The sequence below is a fragment of the Drosophila rhopaloa genome, unplaced genomic scaffold, assembly GCF_018152115.1.
Source record: "Drosophila rhopaloa isolate 14029-0021.01 unplaced genomic scaffold, ASM1815211v1 contig_203, whole genome shotgun sequence".
Lineage (NCBI taxonomy): Eukaryota > Metazoa > Arthropoda > Insecta > Diptera > Drosophilidae > Drosophila > Drosophila rhopaloa.
Window position 1 is genome coordinate 897817 of NW_025335088.1, and position 24071 is coordinate 921887.

Consider the following 24071-nt stretch of genomic DNA (forward strand, 5'->3'; position numbering starts at 1 on the left):
GGAAAAAAATTCATAATAATTATAACGTTTTTGTTTAAAATTTTTTTTTTCTTTTTTGGGATTTCGTTATTACCAAATATTTAAAAATATTTTTTAATATTATGGAATTACGGATTTAATTAATTTAAAATCGGGCAACAATACCATATAGGTGCTATAGAAACGATGGTAAAATGCAGCGCAAACTCGACACAGCTTCGTTGTTTTTAGTTATATATGCATTGAAATCGAAATGTAGTCGATATGTAATAACTGCAAGAGTACATAAACTTCGGCTTGCCGAAGTTTGCTTCCTTTCTTGTTTTCAGTTATTTTTCTTGGCTATAGCCTTACTTAACGAATTATTTATTTATTTTATGCCAAAATTGACAAAAAGTTATTTATGACCCTATGCTACTTGGTCTAAATATAGAAATAATTTTTTTTTTTTAATTTTTAAGAAATTTCTTTTTTAAGAATCTTAAGAATCTATAAACCCCATACACTAATTGTTCTTAATGCTTAATTTCAATGTTTTTAATTTGTATGTTTTTTGTTATTTAAACAAATTAAGAAACTGTCCAATGTACAATGGCAGTGAATGAGGGGAGCGGCTAGATCGAGTCAAATGTTGGCGCTGTTCGTGTACTTGCCGTACGAGCACTGAGAATGTAAATAACATAGATATTTGGAATTTAAAGGAATTTTTAAATTCGTTTTTAAGAATCCCAACACCGGCTTTGTGCAATAGATCAAAGTGCAAAAATGAGAAAGTTAGGGGATACTTTTCTGTTGTGCGGTGTAAGCAAACATTTTCAACTTGCCTGCGGAGTAGTGACTAAAACTGGGTAGCACTGTGGGTGTTGAGTAAAGGCCTACATTATTACGAAGATTCTGTTCAACGTCTGATCGATCGTCAGACGGGTTGACACTAAGTGACGAGGTTCCTCCATTCGGTTGCAGAAGGATTAGAGAAGATGTGTGCGTAATTGCATTTAAATGAGGACGTCTATTTCCTCGTATCAATTGCTCTTCGGTTATATGGTGAAGGTGTGGCAAAGAAATATGTTCACTGGATTCCAAATTGGAATTTTCAGTTTCCTTATTATCCTCTTTTATGCATCCATCACTGTTGGTCTGGGACTCCTTAATACGGTTACTATTACTTTCCGAGTGGTCTTGCTCAATCCTAGTACTAATCGGGCAAAGGTTAGCCTGATCAGAACTTTCTTGAACAGCAATGATTCCTGGTTCCACTGATGAGGTGGAGCCGTTTTCCAAGTTGGCCATTGATGAGTAGTTGCCGTCAAATGCTAGAGCTGGTATATACGCAATAAAATTAAAAGTATATCGGACTAAATTCTAATTAACTCTACTTTACAAAAAAGAAATTGAAAATCTAGAGATGAAAATTTGGTTCTCCAGTGCAGTTGGCCTCCCTGATTAAAATTGATGAAGAATGGTACTGAACATTTGTATGCCCTTGCAGATGGTACTCTAATTTCAGAAAGTAAAAGTATGCAACGCATTATAGGGCATATTTCCGACCCTATCAAGAACTTATATTCTTGATCAGGATCACCAGGCGAGTCCGACTGTCCCCTGAGATTTAAAGCTATTTAAATGAAACTTTGCAAAACGTTGCAAGTATATAAGTCGGAACGGGTCTGATCTACCTTCTCTACCATCTAGTTCCCATAAGAACAATCGGAAAAAAGCGAAACAATATTATAATTTGGTAGTTTCCTAACATATATACTAAAAGATATAGAAGTAGGTTTTAGCAATTTTAGGAATTCGGTTTTAGTTTTTATAAAAACGATCGCCAAACTTAACAAAAAATCGACTTAGCTTCATTGCTTTTTGCATGGAAATCGACATATAGTATATTTCATTTTTGTAATCGCTGCTCTGTTATATTGGTTATTGGGTGCTCATTTTTCTAGAAATATAACTTTCTTAAACTTTTCCATACAGTTGAAAAAGCATACAAAATTGGGTAACGTTAAATACCCAAGGATGGAAGTTTTATAAACTCAAAAATCCGCTGGTAAATCGGTTTAACAGAACTCGAGATACAAAATAAACTTGGCTTGACAACAGGCGAAAAACGTGATTTAAAATAATACAAGAAAGGAAAGCTAACTTCGGGCGGAGCCGAAGTTGATATACCCTTGCAGAATACTCTTGATATTATATTCTCCAAAATTATTCATATGATGCATTCTTAATACTTATAAAATATCCCAACTTCCTAACTTTAAGAACACCAAAGTTATGGCATTTCCGATCGTTCAGTTATATGGCAGCTTTAGGATATAGTCGGCTGATCCTTATAAAATTTGATAGGTCGGATTGATTGGCCAAATATAAAACCCATAGGAAATTCCAGCTTCCTAACTTTACAAACACCAAAGTTATGGCATATCCGATCAATCAGTTATATGGCAGCTATAGGATATAGTCGGCCGATCCTTATGAAATTTGGTAGGTCGGACTAATTGGCCAAATATAAAAGCCATAGAAAATCCCAGCTTCCTAACTTTACAAACACCAAAGTTATGGCATATCCGATCAATCAGTTATATGGCAGCTATAGGATATAGTCGGCCGATCCTTATGAAATTTGGTAGGTCGGATTGATTGGCCAAATATAAAACCCATAGCAAATTCCAGCTTCCTAACTTTACAAACACCAAAGTTATGGCATATCCGATCAATCAGTTATATGGCAGCTATAGGATATAGTCGGCCGATCCTTATGAAATTTGGTAGGTCGGACTAATTGGCCAAATATAAAAGCCATAGAAAATCCCAGCTTCCTAACTTTACAAACACCAAAATTATGGCATTTCCGATCAATCAGTTATATGGCAGCTATAGGATATAGTCGGCCGATCCCGGCCGTTCTGACATATATACTGCGTGCAAAGGAAAGAAGGGAGTGTGCAAAGTTTGAACTCGATAGCTTAAAAACTGAGAGACTAGTTCGCGTAGAAACAGACAGACGGACAGACAGACGGACAGACAGACGGACAGACAGACGGACAGACGGACAGACGGACAGACGGACAGACGGACATGGCTATATCAACTCAGGAGGTGATCCTGATCAAGAATATATATACTTTATAGGGTCGGAGATGTCTCCTTCACTGCGTTGCACACTTTTGACCAAAATTATAATACCCTCTGCAAGGGTATAAAAAGTGTTATTTTCTTAATCAAGGAGTCAAACTGCACCGAAAAACCCAATTTTCAGCTCTAGTCCATTTAATTTTGAAAGCCAGAGTAAGTGTTAAACATTTTTTATAACTTACAGCAACCCTTAAAATACTTTGCTTATGCTCTGGTTAAATCTTCTAATAGACCTGATTTAACAAATCGTAAGTTTTGTTCTTTCTTTTATGTTTTATTTTAGAGAATTAAACTATACCCAAAATTAATGTTTACATTGCGGAAGTTTCAGAGCGCAGATGTGCCGAGACCAAATCGAAAAAGGAAAATATATATCCACTGAGATATCTTCTTAAGGAGTTCAACAGACTCGGATTTTATGCAACGACATCTTTGAGACGGATTGTTAAAAAAAATTTCTGACTAAACACAAATTAATGGTACATTTTTTTAAAATTATTAAATATTTTGTTTGAAATATTTTACATATTACGACATATTTTGTAATAGTTTAACATATTGAAACATATTTCGACATATTCTGTCACATAATTTTACCCAACAAAAAAATGTAAATAAGTTTTATATTATTTTAAGGAAAATGTTAGGTCAAAATACAAAATTTAGCACGATTGGACCAGTATTTTAAAATCACATAAAATACGACTTCTTGAATGAAGATGTTTTTAAGATCTTTGGCTTCCAATCTTTTGCTGATATTCAATAAAGAAAGTACAGAAGAGGAATAGAGAAAGTTTAGATTACTCAAGATCCTTTTAGACTCCCCAGTTTCAGTTCGTAATGGCGAAACATTTTCTTCGATCCTCTTAATATTTATTTGCACCGCAATATTAGAGTGATTCTAACCATTAGGGGGGATAATAACATTTTATCTAAAATCAATCTTTTCTTTCTTACCTGTATAAAAAGGAGCGATTGTCTGTTCCTGTATTGAATTTGCACTAAGCTTCATATCATGCATGCTTATAGGCACTAAAGGTGTAAGCGAACTGCCTCCTACATCAGTAAAGTTTACAAAGAAAAATAATAAAAACGAAAAAAAAATGTAATAAATAAAATACTCAAAATAAAATATATAACAAACAAAAATTATTTGGTATATTGAGGGAAGGATGCCTTACCAATAGATGGTCCGATTGTCGGTGGATAAAGTGAGCTTTGAGTTTGCGAAATTGTTGCAATACTATCGTACAACATAGACGTATCACTAGCACATGGTGTTGGGCCTGTTCCAGATATTGCGTTTGTTGAAAATCCGTTTGAAGCCTCATAGTATGAGGCTGCGCAGTTTCCAGTACTTGTTGTCAAATTGCCAAGCTCTGCAAGAAGTTTGTGCTCATCCTTAATGCACCATTTCCCTGACCAAATCTTTAAGTATACAAATATAATGAAGCATAAGTTAAATAAAACTTTGCGACTATAAAGTGCACTCTCTTATACTATTGTTTAGCATCAGCGAGTCGCTATAGCAATGTCCTACCAGTTTGTATGCAACTTAATTTCTGAGTTTGAGAGCTATATATTGACATTTTTTAAAGCAGCCAGATTAAGCCTGGGTACTTTCATAACAGAAACTTCATAGCTTTATAAGTCGATCTAGTTTTATTGGCAGTAGAAAGTAAAGGAGAATTTCTAAAACTCCTAGCTTCCTTTAGTCTAATTTAATAGCAGAGGGTTTTTTAAGATGTGAACGTTCGATTGTATATCTGTGTTTTTGAAATTGAATAAATGAGTTTTTCCAAGATAGTAAAGAAATACATGTTTGCCAGTTTCTCTAGTTCGAGGGACTTTATTATCTTACTGTAACGACTATTAACTTAACACAAATGTACGCATAATTAAACTGTCATTGGGAAAATCTTTCTAATACCATTAATCAACTTAGGTTATCCTTTGTAAAAGTTCTATATTTTTAATATATCGGTATAACAGAAAAAATACGTTATTGTGTGAGTTACAAGTTACGGGACCCCGCAAAGCGCTACTCTAACAGAAATTTATAAATATCCTAAAATGGTTAGATTTATAACTTTTCGGATATTTGTTTTTGAATATATATTGGTAGACCAAAACATTTCTTAACCATACAAAATATCGATGACATCGAATTTTTTGAGTTTCAACTGGATAAATTGGTCCTCTATATCTGAAGATATATGACTCTTGAGAAAAGTTGTTTTGAGAAAAAATCAAAAAATAAAATGCTATATTGTATTCATTGAAAACCTTTAGGATGCGTTTCTGACACTATAAAATATCAAACAAAAACAACTCTTAACAAGATAAAAAGTTTTAAAAATTTCTGATATAAACTTTTGTGACGAAAAATGATTAAGCATTCGACTAAATAAATACTTAATAAAAGAATCCGACAGTTTTTATATTGCGAAATTAAGGTAAACAAACATGGCATGGCCATGGTAGCGACAAATTTGATATATATTACATAAAAATGTCTACGAAATTATCTAATTTACTCGATAATTTCTGTGGCAGCTTATGGATATCTACGTCGATTGTTTTCATACTTCAAATGAAGCAGGGCAAACGCACATTTAATACCCTCTGCACTAAAATTTCAAATTTTGAGTATTATGAATATTCCTTAAAACGAGAAAGGAAAGCTAACTTCGGGCGGAGCCGAAGTTGATATACCCTTGCAGAATATTCTGTAAATTATATTCTCCAAAATTATTCATATGATGCATTCCTAATACTCATAAAAAATCTTAATTTCCTAACTTAAAAACACCAAAGTTATGGCATTTCCAATCGTTCAGTTATATGTCAGCTATATGATATAGTCGGCCGATCCTTATGAAATTTGGTCGGTCAGATTGATTGGCCAAAAATAAAACCCATAGAAAATCCCAACTTCCTAACTTTACAAAAAGTAAAGTTATGGCATTTTCGATCAATCAGTTATATGGCGGCTATAGGATATAGTCGACCGATCCTTATGAAATTTGGTAGGTCGGATTGATTGGTCATAAATAAAACCCATAGAAAATCCCATCTTCCTAACTTTAAAAAGACTAAAGTTATGTCATTTCCGATCGTTCAGTTATATGGCAGCTATAAGATATAGTCGTCCGATCCCGGCCGTTCCGATTCCCAATTCGATAGCTGTAAAACTGAGAGACTAGTTTGCGTAGAAACAGACAGACGGACAGACGGACATGCTTATATCAACTCAGGAGGTGATCCTGATCAAGAATATATATACTTTATAGGGTCGGAGATGTCTCCTTCACTACGTTGCACACTTTTGACCAAAATTATAATACCCTCTGCAAGGGTATAACAAGAAAGGAAAGCTAACTTCGGACGGAGCCGAAGTTGATATACCCTTGCAGAATATTCTGTAAATTATATTCTCCAAAATTATTTATATGATGCATTCTTAATACTCATAAAAAATCCCAAATTCCTAACTTTAAAAACACCAAAGTTATGGCATTTCCAATAGTTCAGTTATATGGCAGCTTTAAGATATAGCCGGCCGATACCTATGAAATTTGCTAGTCGGATTGATTGGCCAAAAAAAAACCCATAGATAATCCAAACTTCCTAAATTTACAAACACCAAAATTATGGCATTTCCGATCAATCAGTTATATGGCGGCTATAGGATATAGTCGGCCGATCCCGGCCGTTCCGACATATGTACTGCGTGCAAAGGAACGAAGGGTGTGTGCAAAGTTTCAATTCGATATCTTTTAAACTGAGAGACTAGTTCGAGTAGAAACAGACAGACGGACAGACGGACATGCTTATATCAACTCAACATTATTGAAAAACGAGTTGTTACTTCACTAAAATCGAGATCTATTCGTTTTCTGTCATCTCAGAAAAAACCATTAAATTTGTTAGATTAGTACTGTCAAAAAAGTCTTTCAATAAAAAATATTTTGAAGCCTTAACATTCGCTGCTTTCTGGGCTATCACCATTAATAGCTTCGGTTTTTCTTCAATGCGTCTTCTTCTTTTGGAAAATTAAATTACGGACAAGAAAAAGAGCCTTATAGACGCTCATCCTTCACGTAAAAAGTCAAGTTTATTGATCGCCCTCAACCATACCCAGTGTTTGTACACACAGCTATACAATGTCTGCGCAGCGAAGGTTACTTTTCAAGAAAGTTTTACTAAAAGAGTAGAAAAAAAATACTGTTTGCTTAAATTTAATTGAAAACTCACATTTGGGTAAAGTTGATCGCTATTGTATCCCATGCGTTGACGTTTCACATCTTCTTCGGAATGAATATTTGTGTCACGGTTCTCATCTAAAAAGTAAATTGGTAAAACATCAATCAGCTAATTTTAATAATATTATTGTTTGGACTTAATGTGTCCTATTTATATTGTGTTATCCTTGCACTGTGTTTGTCACGTGCCGCCTAAGTGCGTTTTTGAGTCACTACCGTTGGCGGCAGTGTAAATATATTTACATCGACACCCTTTTATCTTTTTTGTGACATTTAATTTAGTTTTATTATTATAATGGGTTAAACTTCAAGCTTTTCACTCAAATAGTTCTCTTACAAATTGATTAGCTGATAAAGTTCATCAGAAAAGAAGACTAGTTGTAAGATAAACTTATAGAGAACAACTAAAAATAAAAAAGGTGTATTTTGTGTTACTTCGACCAAACGAACATTTAATTAATAGTATGCCTGGCTTTACCCATACTTTGTTAGGTTTAATATATATCTAATAAGACTCGATGTCGCATAGTTGTTATTATATTTTTGCTCGTTCTTCTGTAGCAGACTTCATACAAGGTTATTTATTTGTATCATACGATTAAATTAGATTATTTGTGCACTACTAGAAGATTATCCAGAAGAAATTTTAAATGCTATCGATTGAGAAATTTTCCCAGATAGGCACTCAAAAGTTTGTCAGTCACTGGGTAACCACCCCCTTGTCGCATTTCGTTGTAAGTACTTTTACTGCATCAGATCGAAGAACAAATTTGCCACAAGTGAACAGCAGTTAATTCCCAAAGGGACACAAATAGCAATTTCAGGGAAGATTAAAAAAAACGGCAATGAGTCGATTTTTGATTTTATATGGCTTTTTATTACCCATTCAATGACAATACTTCGCAGTTCTGTTGCGATCTGATAATCTTAATATTTATAATGCCATCAGGATAATGAAATCTAGTTCTCGAACATGAAATAAAAGAGCTCATACAGTGTCGTACGGTAAATTTAAATTAAAACTGATGTTTTGTGATTTAGAGAGCAACAGCTCGCTTGCTGTTATTCATTAACGTTTATTTATTGAAACTGACAAGGAACTTCTGATGAGCACCTAATATGAACAGCTTGGAATTATTATCAACTTTCATCTAAAATGTGGGCGAGACTCAACTTCAACAACCCCCACAGTCAATTAAGATAGCATCTATACGCTCTGCCCGGCAATGTAAAGTAACCACAATAATTATACCCGTTACTCGTAGAGTAAAAGGGTATATTGTATTCGTGCAAAAGTATGTAACAGCTAGAAGGAAGCGTTTCCGACCCTATAAAGTATATATATTCTTGATCAGGATCACTAGCCGAGTCGATCTAGCCATGTCCGTCTGTCCGTCTGTCTGTCTGTCTGTCCGTATGAACGCTGAGATCTCGGAAACTGTAAAAGCTAGAAGATTGGCATTTTGCATGTAGATTTTAGAAGTTCCTACGCAGCGCAAGTTTGTTTCAAAATGGTGCCACGCCCCCTTTAACGCCCACAATCGCTTATATACGATTTTAAAAATTTAAATATTTCGGAAAAGTAAAAATGCAGTTTTATTGTGTTTATCAATACCTATCGAAATCTATCTATCTCCATCTCCCTCGCACTCCCTTTACCTGAGTAACGGGTATCTGATAATCGGGGCACCCGACTATAGCGTTCTCTCTTGTTTTTGATTAAAATCTATCTAATATGTTTCTGCGTTGGGTTTCAGAAATATTAATAAACTGACTGGAATTGGATTCATAATGAACATACTACAATTTAAATACATTTCTAGTTTTTAAAACGGGTCACGGTCGGGACAAATACCTTATAATTCCCCAGACTTTTTCCAAACATATATTGTAGCGGAATTAATAAATTCCAAAAAAAACCTTACAGAAACTTATCGCCCACAATTAAAATATTAATTATATACTGTAAGAAATGTTATTTTTATACCCTTGCAGAGGGTATTATAATTTCAGTCAAAAGTTTGCAACGCAGTGAAGGAGACATTTCCGACCCTATATTCTTGATCAGCATCACCAGGAGAGTCGACCTAGCCATGTCCGTCTGTCCGTTTCTACGCAAACTAGTCCCTCAGTTTGAAAGCTATCTGCTTGAAACTTTCCCAAAAGTTGTCTTTCTATTGCAGGTACTATATAAGTCGGAACGAGCCGGATCGGGCGACTATTTCAAATAGCTGCCATATAACTGAACGATCGGAAAAGCCATAACTTTGGTGTTTTTAAAGTTAGGAAGCTTGGATATTTTATGTGTTTTATTTTTGGCCAATCAATCCGACCTACCGAATTTCATAAGGATCGGACGACTATATCCTATAGCCGCCATATAACTGATTCATCGGGAATACCATAACTTTGGTGTTTGTAAAGTTATGAAGTTGGGATTTTCTATGGGTTTTATTTTTGGCCAACCAATCCGACCAAATTTCGGCTCCGCCCGAAATTAGCTTTCCTTTCTTGTTTATATTCACCTCATAACAAGTTTCATTATTACCTTTAGCAGTTTTGCCTTTTTATACACAATTGCATATAAGTAACAAGAAAGGAAAGCTAACTTCGGGCGGAGCCGAAGTTGATATACCCTTGCAGAATATTATGTACATTATATTCTCCAAAATTATTCATTGATGCATTCTTAATACTCATAAAAAATCCCAACTTCCTAACTTAACAAGAAAGGAAAGCTAACTTCGGGCGGAGCCGAAGTTGATATACCCTTGCAGAATGTTATGTACATTTTATTCTCCAAAATTATTCATATGATGCATTCTTAATACTCAAAAAAAAATCCCAACTTCCTAACTTTAAAAACACCAAAGTTATGGCATTTCCAATCGTTCAGTTATATGGCATCTATAGGTTATAGTCGGCCGATCCCGGCCGTTCCGACATATATACTGCGTGCAAAGGAAAGAAGGGTGTGTGCAAAGTTTCAGTTCGATAGCTTTAAAACTGAGAGACTAGTTTGCGTAGAAACAGACAGACGGACAGACGGACAGACGGACATGGCTATATCAACTCAGGAGGTGATCCTGATCAAGAATATATATACTTTATAGGGTCGGAGATGTCTCCTTCACTGCGTTGCACACTTTTGACCAAAATTATAATACCCTCTGCAAGGGTATAAAAACCATTAATTAATATTCTTAAATCTCCACTTTGTACAATATGACTTCGCTATAAAGGAAAGCGAAATATTGAAACGTAAACTAGATCGATTCTACTAGGAAAGAGCTCTACATTTTGAAATATTGAAAATTTGGATCCGCAATAATTAGAAAAACTTACCATGAGATTCGTTTCTTTTGCGTTTGCAATTGGGATCTGTATTGTTGTTATTGTTGACGCTACTGCTGTTATTGTTGTTGTTATGAGAATGGTGTCCATGTTGTATACCTAAAATTCCATTTATACTATATCCAGTCGTTCGTTGTTCAGTCGTTGAGTTGATATTTCCATTGTTGGTATCAGTGCTGTTCGCGTTGACTTGAGCGACTGGAACTTGGACAGAATCAGTGCCTGACGTCGGTAAAGATGCGTGTGCAATCGCCGCCGCAGAAGCAATAATGTTTGCGGAATTAGCGCTGCTATTGCTAGTTCCTCCGCTAGGTGCCTGTGGTTGTTCGCTGTTCGTTCCTGTGCTGCTATCAAGACTTTCTGTAGCAATATGTCCCCCACCAAGACTTTGTGGCACATGATGCTGCTGATGATGATGGACATGTTTGGCTTTCTCGGCGGCCTTATTCCTTACAATTCTGAAATTTAAACATTTGAAACATATTAAAATCGATAATAATTTTTTGGAGTTATTACAAAACGACTACATTTCGATTTCTATGCCTATATTACTAAAAACAATGAAGCTATGTCGATTTGTCGCTGCATTTTGCCATCGTTTCTCTGAGAGTTATATGATATTGATGTCCAATTTTGACAAAACTAAAAGCGTAATTCTGAAATAGTAAAATTTACTAAATCTCAAAAGAATATTTTGATAAATAGAAAATCACCAAAATAATCATTTTTATTTTTTTGATTTTTCTATGGGAGCTATATGATATAGTCGCCCGATCCAGCTCGTTTCGACTTTTATACTACCTGCAATAGAAATACAACTTTTGGGAAACGGACGGACGGACGGACGGACATGGCTAGATCGACTATCCTGGTGATGCTGATTAAGAATATATATACTTTTTATATTTTATACTTTTTATACCCTTGCAGAGGGTATTATAATTTTGGTCAAAAGTGTGCAACGCAGTGAAGGAGACATCTCCGACCCTATAAAGTATATATATTCTTGATCAGGATCACCTCCTGAGTTGATATAGCCATGTCCGTCTGTCCGTCTGTCCGTCTGTCTGTCCGTCTGTCTGTCCGTCTGTCTGTTTCTACGCGAACTAGTCTCTCAGTTTTAAAGATATCGAATTGAAACTTTGCACACACCCTTCTTTTCTTTGCACGCAGTATATAAGTCGGAACGGCCGGGATCGGCCGACTATATCCTATAGCTGCCATATAACTGATTGATCGGAAATGCCATAACTCTGCTGTTTGTTAAGTTAGGAAGTTGGGACTCTCTATGGGTATTATATTTGGCCAATCAATCCGACATACCAAATTTCATAAGGATCGGCCGACTATATCCTATAGCTGCTATATAACTGATTGATCGGAAATGCCATAACTTTGGTGTTTGTAAAGTTGGAAAGTTGGGATTTTCTATGGGTTTTATATTTGGCCAATTAATCCGACCTACCAAATTTCATAAGGATCGGCCGACTATATCTTATAGCTGCCATTTAACTGATTGATCGGAAATGCCATAACTTTGGTGTTTGTTAAGTTAGGAAGTTGGGATTTTCTATGGGTTTTATTTTTGCCCAATCAATCCGACATATTAAATTTCATAAGGATCGGCCGACTATATTCTATAGCTGCCATATACATAACTGAATGATTGGAAATGCCATAACTTTGGTGTTTTTAAAGTTAGGAAGTTGGGATTTTTTATGAGTATTAAGAATGCATCATATGAATAATTTTGGAGAATATAATTTACAGAGTATTCTGCAAGGGTATATCAACTTCGGCTCCGCCCGAAGTTAGCTTTCCTTTCTTGTTTATATTTTCTTTATTGGGTTGCAAACTTTTGACTGAAATTATAATACCTGCAAGTAAAAAAAAATTGAGTTGGAGTTTTGGTTCAAGCAAAAAAAAAACTCAAGAAAGAAGTTTTATTTTGATCAGAAAATTATTGGTCGGACCTCCACTCTAGAAGTATTATATAATATATGTTATTATACAATAAATATATGTATATCCCGATGATCAGGCGTCCCGCCTTCGCAATCGCCATATATAGTTTATTTAACGATCAATCTACAATAAATTCCATTGTTTTTCTTGATTCCTGTAGATTAATAAAATTGCTGCCCCAAATAAGGAATACTAGCATATGCTTTTTATTTAACTTGTGTGCGATCTAAAACGTATCCTATGGTTTTCTTTTAAAGTTTGCGCCGGTCACGTTTGTAAATCATATTCATGTACGAAAGCAAAAATCGAACAGAAGACCGCTAGTCGCAGACTCGTTCGGTATTCCATACATTCAAATTATTTAGTCAGGATAATGCAGCTTTTATTTCGAACTAGGGAATTTAAAAATAATACTCTCTATACTATAAATAATTACTATATCTCAAAGATATATTTTTTTATAAATAGAAAAACTGTTGACTGAAATTATAATACCCTCTGCATGCCCTTGGAAAAAGGAAATTGTTGGAGCGAGTGTTATAAGCTTTGGGAGCTACTAAAATATGAAAATTCGTGTTCAAATAATAAGGCACCGATTTATTCAATATACTCGTTTGAATTGGCCGGCTTAATGCACGGCAAGATGTAAGCACATTTGACAGGTTACTTTTTGGATTGTTAGGCGAACCATATGCTACAGAGGGTTGAAAAAACAGAAGTCAATTCTAACCAAAAAATGCCCTGATGACAACAGTCTCAGATTTTCTATTTTGTTAGTATCGTTTTGGAGACGGGATGAGCAATTGGATATTTGGACAGTGCACACAATTGAGACATATGTTTGGGATGTGAGAAAAGTACAACCCGCTGCATGCTCTGTATACATATGTAGATACATTTGGCCGTATTTGAGCGAAGGGCTGAAAACTAAAATTGGTTGAGTGCTATGAAAGTCACTTTATTAAGTGTTAGTCTCCTGGGAATCAGTTTAAGGGGAGTCCTGCCACCGTTGTACGCACAATTTTGATTCGATTGAATCACCACCCTAATCATCGCTCAAGTGCCATCACATCACACATTGTCGCATTATGAAATGTTCTTGCTGATTATACCAGGAATTACCCCTGTTCGCCGCGACTTTTGCATTATCATCGGTCACATGTCAGCTTTGGCGTTGGTTAAGTAATGCAGGCGTAGTGGTAATACGAATCGAATCGATTAAGAATGGTTGCACGTGTCGGGTGCGGTTGAAAACTCCAATTCTTTTTTAATTTTTTTTAGCTATAAGCTCAATGTAAATGGAAAAGTGGGGTAATCAAGTGCAGTTCGTCATTTAAATCACTTTAATCTGAGGATTATTATTAGTGTTCGACTTATTCTCTGGCATTCTCAACCGTCGCAATTCGACCAACACAGAAGGTAAGAAGAGATTTACCGAACAGCATTTTGCGAGTTCAAATAAAGTTAAAAATCTGTCGCAGAATTGTTTTATTGATAAGCATTAAATATAAAGAATATTTCTGACTTTCTCTATCAACTGAACACACTGATGAGATACAATTTGTCCATGCAAGTCCACTAATTGTTATATCCTTGCAGAGGGTGTTATAATTTCAGTCAAAAGTTTGAAATACAGTGATCTTTATATCATATATATATATATTCTTGATCAGCATCACCAAGCGAGTCGATCCGTCTGACTGTCTGTCTGTCCGTCCGTCTGCCCGTCCGTCCGTCTGTCCTTCCATCTGACACCTGTTTTTATGCAAACTAGTCCTGCAGTCCTGAAACTTTTTCTTCTTTTTGTTTGCAGGTAGTACATAAGTAGGATCGGGGTGGATCGCCCTACTACATCATTAAGCTCCCAAAGGAAAAATCGGAAAAAAGGGAAATAAAATGAAATCTTCGTTGTTTCTTAACTTTTATAATTATACTCCGATACTAGTATGTTTTACTTTTATAAAATTCGGAAGACTGTATCATGTAGCTGCCTAGGAACATTGGGACTTTATTGTTTAAACTTAAAACAAAACAAGAGAGAACGCTATAGTCGGGTGCCCCGACTATCAGATACCCTTTACTCAGGTAAAGGGAGTGCGAGGGAGATGGAGATAGAAACTTTGATCACGCATAACTTTTTAACGAATGGTCCGATTTTTGGTTAGTCAATCCGACCTACCAAATTTCTTAAGGATCGACCGACTATATCCTATAGCTGCCATATAACTGAACAATTGGAAATGCCATAACTTTGGTGTTTTTAAAGTTAGGAAGTTGGGATTTTTTATGAGTATTAAGAATGCATCATATGAATAATTTTGGAGAATATAATTTACAGGGTATTCTGCAAGGGTATATCAACTTCGGCTCCGCCCGAAGTTAGCTTTCCTTTCTTGTTTATTTATCAAAACATTTCTAGTTGGTCAAAATCGGACAACAATATCATATAGCTCCCATAGACACGATGGCAAAATGCAGCGCAAATTTAAGAGATGGCTTATTGGTTAAAACAGTTGATAAAAAATTGTATATTATGCAATAGAAGTATTTGCTAACTAAAACATGGTGCGTCTAATTTAAAGCAGACTTCATTTAAGCTTCTGGTTTTTTGTAGCTGCTTTCGGTGGCATCTCCGAAGGCTACCAACATAAATTATGGTCAAAAAGGAAATGCGTAAATAAAAGCAATGTGGGGCAGTGTCGACATCGGAACTGCCACGTGGCCTGGGCAAGATTCTACGATGATGTTGTCGGCAATAAAGCCACACCGGAAGGTCGAGAGGAAAGTGGCTTTTGTTGTGGTCGTGTGTCAAGCATTGTGCCACAATTATGAACGCTAAAAACTACTTATATATTTTTATTAGATGAAAGGTTCGCTAAAATATAAAGTCATAGTACACCATGATGTTGGGTTCTATCCGAGTTTAACTTTTGCGGAAACGGATACGGATGTTAACAGCATGACAGCAAACAAACTTGGGAACACTAACATAGCCCGTAACGGATGTGCGTATATCCGTTGCAATCCACGCTAGCGTTTCGGGCTTGATTGGGACTTTAATTATTTTATAAGATATTTCTTACCGGTTTATAGAAGAAACACTGGGAACATTATCCTGAGAGCATATAGCTTCTGCCAAAAGCCTATCCCGTATTTCCCAAGCAAACATTGTCGGGTTTTCGCGTTTATAATTGGCTATTGCATCCACTACCGGTGGGGTTGCAACTTTTGGCTTGGAACCGCCAATAACACCGGCCTTAAAGCTACCAGTCTCATAATATCTGAAAATAAAACATAGGATATCTTAGTAATTAACAAGTAAGGAAGCAAACTTTGGCAAGCCGAAGTTTATATACCCTTGCAGTTATTACAAAACGACGCTGCATTTTGCCATTGTTTCTAGGACAGCTATATGATATTGTTGTCCGATTTTGACAAAACTAAAAGCGTAATTCTGATATAGTAAATAATTAGTATATCTAAACGAAATATTTTGATAAATAGAAAAACAGCAAAATAAAATATTTAAATTTCATTAAAACCGTAATAACATAGTATTGAAATATTACCAAATCCCAAAGAACAAAACAAAAATTAAAAACAATGTTATACATTAAAAAATTGTTTTCTGATAGTTCCTATGGGAACTATATGATATAGTTAGATAGCTTCAAAATTGAGGGACTAGTTTGCGTCGAAACGGAAGGACAGGCGGACGGGTGGACAGACAGACACGGCTAGATCGACTCTCCTGGTGATGCTGATCAATAATATATGTATACACTTTATAAGGTCGGAAATGTATCCTTTACTGCGTAGAAAACTTTTGACTGCAATTATAATACATTCTGAAGGATGAAGAAAAATTCCAGTGGAGACCACCAACAAATTAATTTCGTCCATGGGAAATCGTCTCTGAGGTGTTCTGAACCAAAAAGGCGGACACACAAAATATTAGCCGTAAAATTAGTAACAACAAGAAAGGAAAGCTAACTTCGGGCGGAGCCGAAGTTGATATACCCTTGCAGAATATTCTATAAATTATATTCTCCAAAATTATTCATATGATGCATTCTTAATACTCATAAAAAGTCCCAACTTCCTAACTTTAACAAGAGAGAACGCTATAGTCGGGTGCCCCGACTATCAGATACCCGTTACTCGGGTAAAGGGAGTGCGAGGGAGATGGAGATAGACACTTTGATCACGCATAACTTTTTAACGAATGGTCCGATTTGAAAAATTTCTTCTACATTTCGATAGGTATTGATAAACACAATGAAACTGCATTTTTACTTTTCCGAAATATTTAAATTTTTAAAATCGTATTTAAGCGATTGTGGGCGTTAAAGGGGGCGTGGCACCTTTTTGAAACAAACTTGCGCTGCGTAGGAACTCCTAGAATCTGCATGCAAAATGCCAATCTTCTAGCTTTTATAGTTTCCGAGATCTCAGCGTTCATACGGACGGACAGACGGACAGACAGACAGACAGACAGACGGACAGACGGACATGGCTAGATCGACTCGACTAGTGATCCTGAACAAGAATATATATACTTTATAGGGTCGGAAACGCTTCCTTCTAACTGTTACATACTTTTGCACGAATACAATATACCCTTTTACTCTACGAGTAACGGGTATAAAAACACCAAAGGTATGTCATTTCCGATCAATCAGTTATATGGCAGCTATAGGATATAGTCGTCCGATCCTTATGAAATTTGGTAGGTCGGATTGATTAGCCAAAAATAAAACCCATAAATCCCAACTTCCTAACTTTAAAAACACCAAAGTTATGGCTTTTCCGATCGTTCAGTTATATGGCAGCTATATGATATAGTGGCCCGATCCGGCTCGTTCCGACTTATATACTACCTGCAATAGAAAGACAACTTTTGTGAAAGTTTCAAGCAGATAGCTTTAAAACTATGGGACTAGTTTGCGTAGAAACGGACGGACGGACAGACGGACAGACGGACGCACAGACGGACATGGCTAGATCGACTCTCCTGGTGATGCTGATCAAGAATATATATACTTTATAGGGTCGGAAATGTCTCCTTCACTGCGTTGCAAACTTTTGACTGAAATTATAATATCCTCTGCAAGGGTATAAAAAGTTAAGTTTAATTAACTGCATGAAATGCTGCGGCATGAAAAAATCCTACACATTTTGTTTTTGTTAAATAATATTATAGAAGAAAATCGATTTTTTTTATTTAATGTGTTAATACTCCTAGTTTAAAAAATGAGTTACATTTTTTTTGCTATCTTTCTTAGTTTAGCAGCAATACCGACTTAAACTTTCATTTGCTAACTGCACGAAATAAGCTGCGAGCCACTGTACGTACATTCATATTACGTTAACGTGCAACACTTTTTGTTGCGGGTAGCGTTCTGCGAAGTAAGAAACAGGTATCTCATAGCTGGGGATCTCGAATATACTGATCCTTTGGGTTTTTGGTAAAAACATACATACTTCTAAAAATGTCTTATCTTAAGTGCCTCATTACCTTGATAGTATCTTAGACACACAACCGTGACTCACGCGTAACTGGCGTGAGATGTCACATGGGCGGACACCATTGTGCGCCAGCTCCACAATACGCTGACGAACGACATCGGGCAGCGGGCGCCCGTTAACAAATACGCCTCCAAGTTGATTAACGCCTCCATGACCTGTATAATGAAAACAACAAATAATTTTAGCTAAAATCCTTATTTTTGAATATAACGTAGTAGTAGTATCCCGTTGCAAATAAATTTAATGTTAATCTGTTTAAACCTATTTAAGTAATAGTTGTATTCCGCACTCGTATAATAAAAGAATAGAAATGTATAACAACGGTTTAAATTATATTTTAAATAATACTGTATCATATAGCTGCCATGAGAAAGATCAAATTTATCGGAAAATCGACCTAGCTTTCTTGTTATTAAGACCCTATAAAGAATATATGTTATCCGTCTGTCCGTATGAGTGTGGAGATCTGTGGAGACTAGAGCTAGGGATTTCGAATTATCATGCAGATTCTGGTAATACCTACCCAGCGCAAGCTTAATCAAAAATGCCACTCCTACTCTAACGCCCACAATAGTCTCTGTGAAGCCACGGTAAAAGCTTATACACAAAACAAGAAAGGAAACAAAGGACAAGCGCCCCGGGCGCCAAATCTAAGGGGCGCTAGATCGAGAATATCTTGATGACGATAAAGAAGTTATGAATAGAAAACAAGAGAGAACGCTATAGTCGGGTGCCCCGACTATCAGATACCCGTTACTCAGGTAAAGGGAGTGCGAGGGAGATGGAGATAGAAACTTTGATCACGCATAACTTTTTAACGAATGCACACTGGTCCCAATGACCAATATTTTTGCATAAACTAGAAAAATGATGCTACAGACTTGAAACTTGGCACACTATATAGTTACTATATATGCGAAGTCTGGACAAAATTTTGTGCCGATCGGGCCACGCCTTCCTTTCCGCCCCATAGAAATGCACCCCGGGACAAAAATTTACAAAACATCCACGAAAATTGGGCCAATATATCCAATAAATTTTAAATATATATAAAATATCTTTAGTAAAGCCAATAGCCAATATTTCCAATAAATTTTAAATATATATAAAATAACTTTAGTAAATATCCCCTCAATCTTCTATCCCCTCCTGCCCTACCAATTTTCAACTTCCAAACTAAATAATGCATCTTAAAAAATTATAATATATTTACTTAATTAATTTTTAATCACTTTCAACATCTAAATCAAAGGAATAGGTATCTTTACATTCAAAGGTATCCAAGTCATCTTCATCATCATTATCTGTAGTAGGAGAACTATTTAGGAAATCGACATTTGGTGGTGTTAAAAGATCATTAAAAGAGCATTTTTTTATTCCAGCATCCACATAAGCAACAAAGTTCTTAATCCTCTTCTTCAAAGGATCTATGTTTTGCTTTAAGTTTCCAATTCGATGCTGCAACACAAAGTTGTAAAGGCTTTCGGTTTCGCGCCCATGTGCCAGCCAATACTCTAGCATTTCTCCATAACATAGGTCTATGTTGTCTAGCAAAAAGTTTTTTTTTTGGAAAATGGAGCAAAAACGAGCAAAAAAGGTTTATGTCATCGTATTGTAAATAAATGCAAGAACAAAACTGCGTTAATAGTTTTTATAATCCGGCACAATCCAACATACTTTTGTTCCAAGAAACACGAAAAATGATAGGGTAAAATTGTTAAAAATACAACTCTACAAAAGCACACATACACAAAGACAAATCACATTAAACAAATATTGCATTAAACATTTAAATTTTACATACCTCCACTAATATTTTCCATTTTACTTTGTTTTAAAATGTTAAGTAGAACTTTTGCAATCTTTCTTTAAAGTGTTGATTTTATTTAGCGCGCCAAAAAGTCAACATTTCTGATCAACGAACTGCTGACTTTCAGGGCTACCAAATTTAACAGGGCTGCAATTTCAGTAACGAAATTGCGATTTTTAAATGCAACGTATATTATTCTACGAAGATAAAATGTTTTTTTTTTCATAACTTTAAAAAAAAAATAGGTTTTTGCAAAAATATTGGGCATTGGGACCAGTGTGGAATGGTCCGATTTGAAAAATTTCTTCTACATTTCGATAGGTATTGATAAACACAATAAAACTGCATTTTTACTTTTCCGAAATATTTAAATTTTTAAAATCGTATATAAGCGATTGTGGGCGTTAAAGGGGGCGTGGCCCCTTTTTGAAACAAACTTGTGCTGCGTAGGAACTCCTAGAATCTACATGCAAAATGCCAATCTTCTAGCTTTTATAGTTTCCGAGATCTCAGCGTTCATACGGACAGACAGACAGACAGACGGACAGACAGACGGACAGACGGACATGGCTATATCAACTCAGGAGGAGATCCTGATCAAGAATATATATACTACCTGTTACATACTTTTGCACGAATACAATATACCCTTTTACTCTACGAGTAACGGGTATAATTACATCTTTGATATCGTGAAACAATTCCGTACCATTTTAATCATTAGAATAAATTTCAGCTAATGATTTGCATTTATCGTTAACTTCCAATAGTTATACCCGTTACTCGTAGAGTAAAAGGGTATATTGTATTCGTGCAAAAGTATGTAACAGGTAGTATATATATTCTTGATCAGGATCTCCTCCTGAGTTGATATAGCCATGTCCGTCTGTCCGTCTGTCTGTCCGTCTGTCTGTCTGTCTGTCCGTATGAACGCTGAGATCTCGGAAACTATAAAAGCTAGAAGATTGACATTTTGCATGTAGATTTAAGAAGTTCCTACGCAGCGCAAGTTTATTTCAAAATGGTGCCACGCCCCCTTTAACGCCCACAATCGCTTATATACGATTTTAAAAATTTAAATATTTCGGAAAAGTAAAAATGCAGTTTTATTGTGTTTATCAATACCTATCGAAATGTAGAAGAAATTTTTCAAATCGGACCATTCGTTAAAAAGTTATGCGTGATCAAAGTTTCTATCTCCATCTCCCTCGCACTCCCTTTACCTGAGTAACGGGTATCTGATAGTCGGGGCACCCGACTATAGCGTTCTCTCTTGTTTTTCTTCTGAAAAGGGCCAATAAAAAGGGAGAAAGTCTTGATCTCACTCCAAAAGGAATACTATTGTATATTTCATCGTTGGGGTTAGAGGCGTACAAAACACTTGTGACGGCATTGAAAATTTTGCTGACTCTGCCATTGTCCGTGGCTTCGTGTGACCGATCATTCAGTAAACTGAAATTGATAAAATCTTATCTCCGCACAACCATAAACCAAGACAGTCTTTCAAATTTAGCTATACTATCTATCGAAAATGAAGTAGCAGCATCGCTCGACTACAATGATATTATTGCTGAATTTGCGGCAATCAAGGCCAGAAAAGTTATATTCTAAAAGTAATATTTTTTTTGTCTTGCAAAGACAAAAATAATAATTTTTTTTTCCGTTGTAACTGACAAAAGAATCGATATGAAATACAATTCTTCAAACATATGAGCTTTTAATAATTAATAACCTATTTACACTTAAAATACTCCTAATATTATTCGTACAACAAATAGGGAGGGGGCGGAATTTTTCGCTTTGCCCCGGGCGCCAGCAACCCTGGATCCGCCACTGTATAAAGTATATATATTCTTGATCAGGATCGCGTCCTGAGTTGATATAAGCATGCCCGTCTGTCTGAAAAGTTAGGAAATTGGGATTTTCTATGTGTTTTATTTTTGACCAATCAATTCGACCTATAAAGTTGCGGTTTTTTATGGACTTTATATTTGGACAATTAATCAGACCTACCAAATTTCATAAGGATCGGCCGACTATATCCAATAGCCGCTATATATCTGATTGATCGGAAATGCCATAACTTTGGTGTTTTTAAGTTAGGAAATTAAGATTTTTTATGAGTATTAGGAATGCATCATATGAATAATTTTAGAGAATATAATTTACAGAATATTCTACAAGGGTATATCAACTTCTGCTCCGCCCGAAGTTAGCTTCTCGTGGCAGCAATATCTATGCCTAAGTTATAGTACGCTTTGCAAAGGGTACATAGCCAATTTGGACCATTTCTCGAAAAACAAAGAGACCGCGCCACATTTTAAGATTGGTGATAAAAGAACTAATGACAAACATGCTGCGAAAAAAAGGGCTCTGTCACACTTCATTTAACATACATCACTGCGCGGTTTACAATTACTTCAGTAAATTTTAAATTACAGTGCTAACTTCTCCTCTTTACTCTGCAATTAAATTTCTGATTTTTAAGTAAAGAAAGCTAAAAACTATTAATATAAACAGACCCACAATTTTGTTAATAACTTTATGTGTGGAAAACCCCAGTAAAAAACCAAAAATAAGGATCGATATTAAGACCATAAGGACCTTAACAATCATCAATGTTTTGATGACATTTTAAACAAGAAAGGTTAGCTAACTTCGGGCGGAGCCGAAGTTGATATACCCTTGCAGAATATTCTGTAAATTATATTTTTCCAAAATTATTTATATGGTGCATTCTTAATACTCATAAAAAATCCCAACATCCTAAAAACACCGAAATCCAAACCTACCAAATTTCATAAGGATCGGCCGACCGGGATCGGCCGACTATATCCGCTAGCCGCCATATAACTGAATGTTCGGAAATGCCATAACTTTGGTGTTTGTAAAATTGGGAAATTGGAATTTTCTATGGGTTTTACTTTGGCCAATCAATACGACCTAACAAATTTCATAAGGATCGGCCGACTATATCCTATAGCCGCCATATAACTGATTGATCGGAAATGCCATAACTTTGGTGTTTGTAAAGTAAGGAAGTTAGGATTCCTTATGGGTTTTATATTTGGCCAATCAATCCGACCTACCAAAATTCATAAGGATCGGTCGACTATATTCAATAGCTGACATATAACTGATTGATCGGAAATGCCATAACTTTAGTGTTTTTAAAGTTAGGAAGTTGGGATTTTTATGAGTGCTAAGGATGCATCATATGAATAATTTTGGAAAATATAATTTACAGAATATTCTGCAAGGGTATTTCAACTTCGGCTCCGCCCGAAGTTAGCTTTCTTTTCTTGTTTGTATAATAAGCTGAACTTCCTGCACGAATTATTACCATGTTTCAATAACAGATGTGATCTCATCAATTGCTTAGGAACATAAAAAACACAGAACATATAATACAAAATATCTTCAATGTTGTATGTATTTTATTGTTGCATCTTAGACCGCGCCACATTTTAAGATTGGTGACAAAAGAACTAATGACAAACATGCTGCGAAAAAAAGGGCTCTTGTCACACTTCATTTACCATACATCATTGCGCGGCTTACAATTACTACAGTGCTAACTTCTCCGCTTTACTCTGCAATTTAATTTCTGATTTTTAAGTAAAGAAAGCTAAACACTATTAATATAAACAGACCCACAATATTGTTAATAACTTTATGTGTGGAAAACCCCAGTGAAAAACCAAAAATAAGGATCGAAATTAAGACCATAAGGACAAATAACATTAGGCCACAAAATAAAACTTTTTTAGTATCCACGAAAAGTTTTATTTTCCATATAACCTTAACAATCATCAATGTTTTTATGAAATTTTAAGCAAGAAAGGAAAGCTAACTTCGGGCGGAGCCGAAGTTGGTATACCCTTGCAGAATATTCTGTAAATTATATGTCTCCAAAATTATTTATATGATGCATTCTTAATACTCATAAAAAATCCCAACTTCCTAACTTTAAAAACACCAAAGTTATGGCATTTCAAATCGTTCGGTTATATGGCAGCTATTGGATATAG

At 35.5% G+C, this 24071-nt stretch overlaps 1 protein-coding gene across 6 annotated transcripts in view; it reads right to left on the reverse strand.

The window, feature by feature from the left end:
• The window catches only part of LOC108053073 (paired box protein Pax-2), a 51914-nt gene that overhangs the window by 11490 nt on the left and 16353 nt on the right, over nucleotides 1-24071 (reverse strand). For 2 of the 6 annotated variants that reach the window (XM_017135640.1, XM_017135643.1), the window contains 7 exons: nucleotides 18220-18385; nucleotides 15785-15982; nucleotides 10728-11194; nucleotides 7375-7460; nucleotides 4299-4545; nucleotides 4075-4173; nucleotides 804-1298 (listed from right to left, as the gene is read on the reverse strand). In XM_017135640.1, coding sequence (XP_016991129.1) covers nucleotides 804-1298; nucleotides 4075-4173; nucleotides 4299-4545; nucleotides 7375-7460; nucleotides 10728-11194; nucleotides 15785-15982; nucleotides 18220-18385 — 1758 coding nt within the window. The remainder of the gene's footprint in view (nucleotides 1-803; nucleotides 1299-4074; nucleotides 4174-4298; nucleotides 4546-7374; nucleotides 7461-10727; nucleotides 11195-15784; nucleotides 15983-18219; nucleotides 18386-24071) is intronic. The other 4 variants (XM_017135644.1, XM_017135645.1, XM_017135641.1 and 1 more) reach the window with 3 other exon arrangements.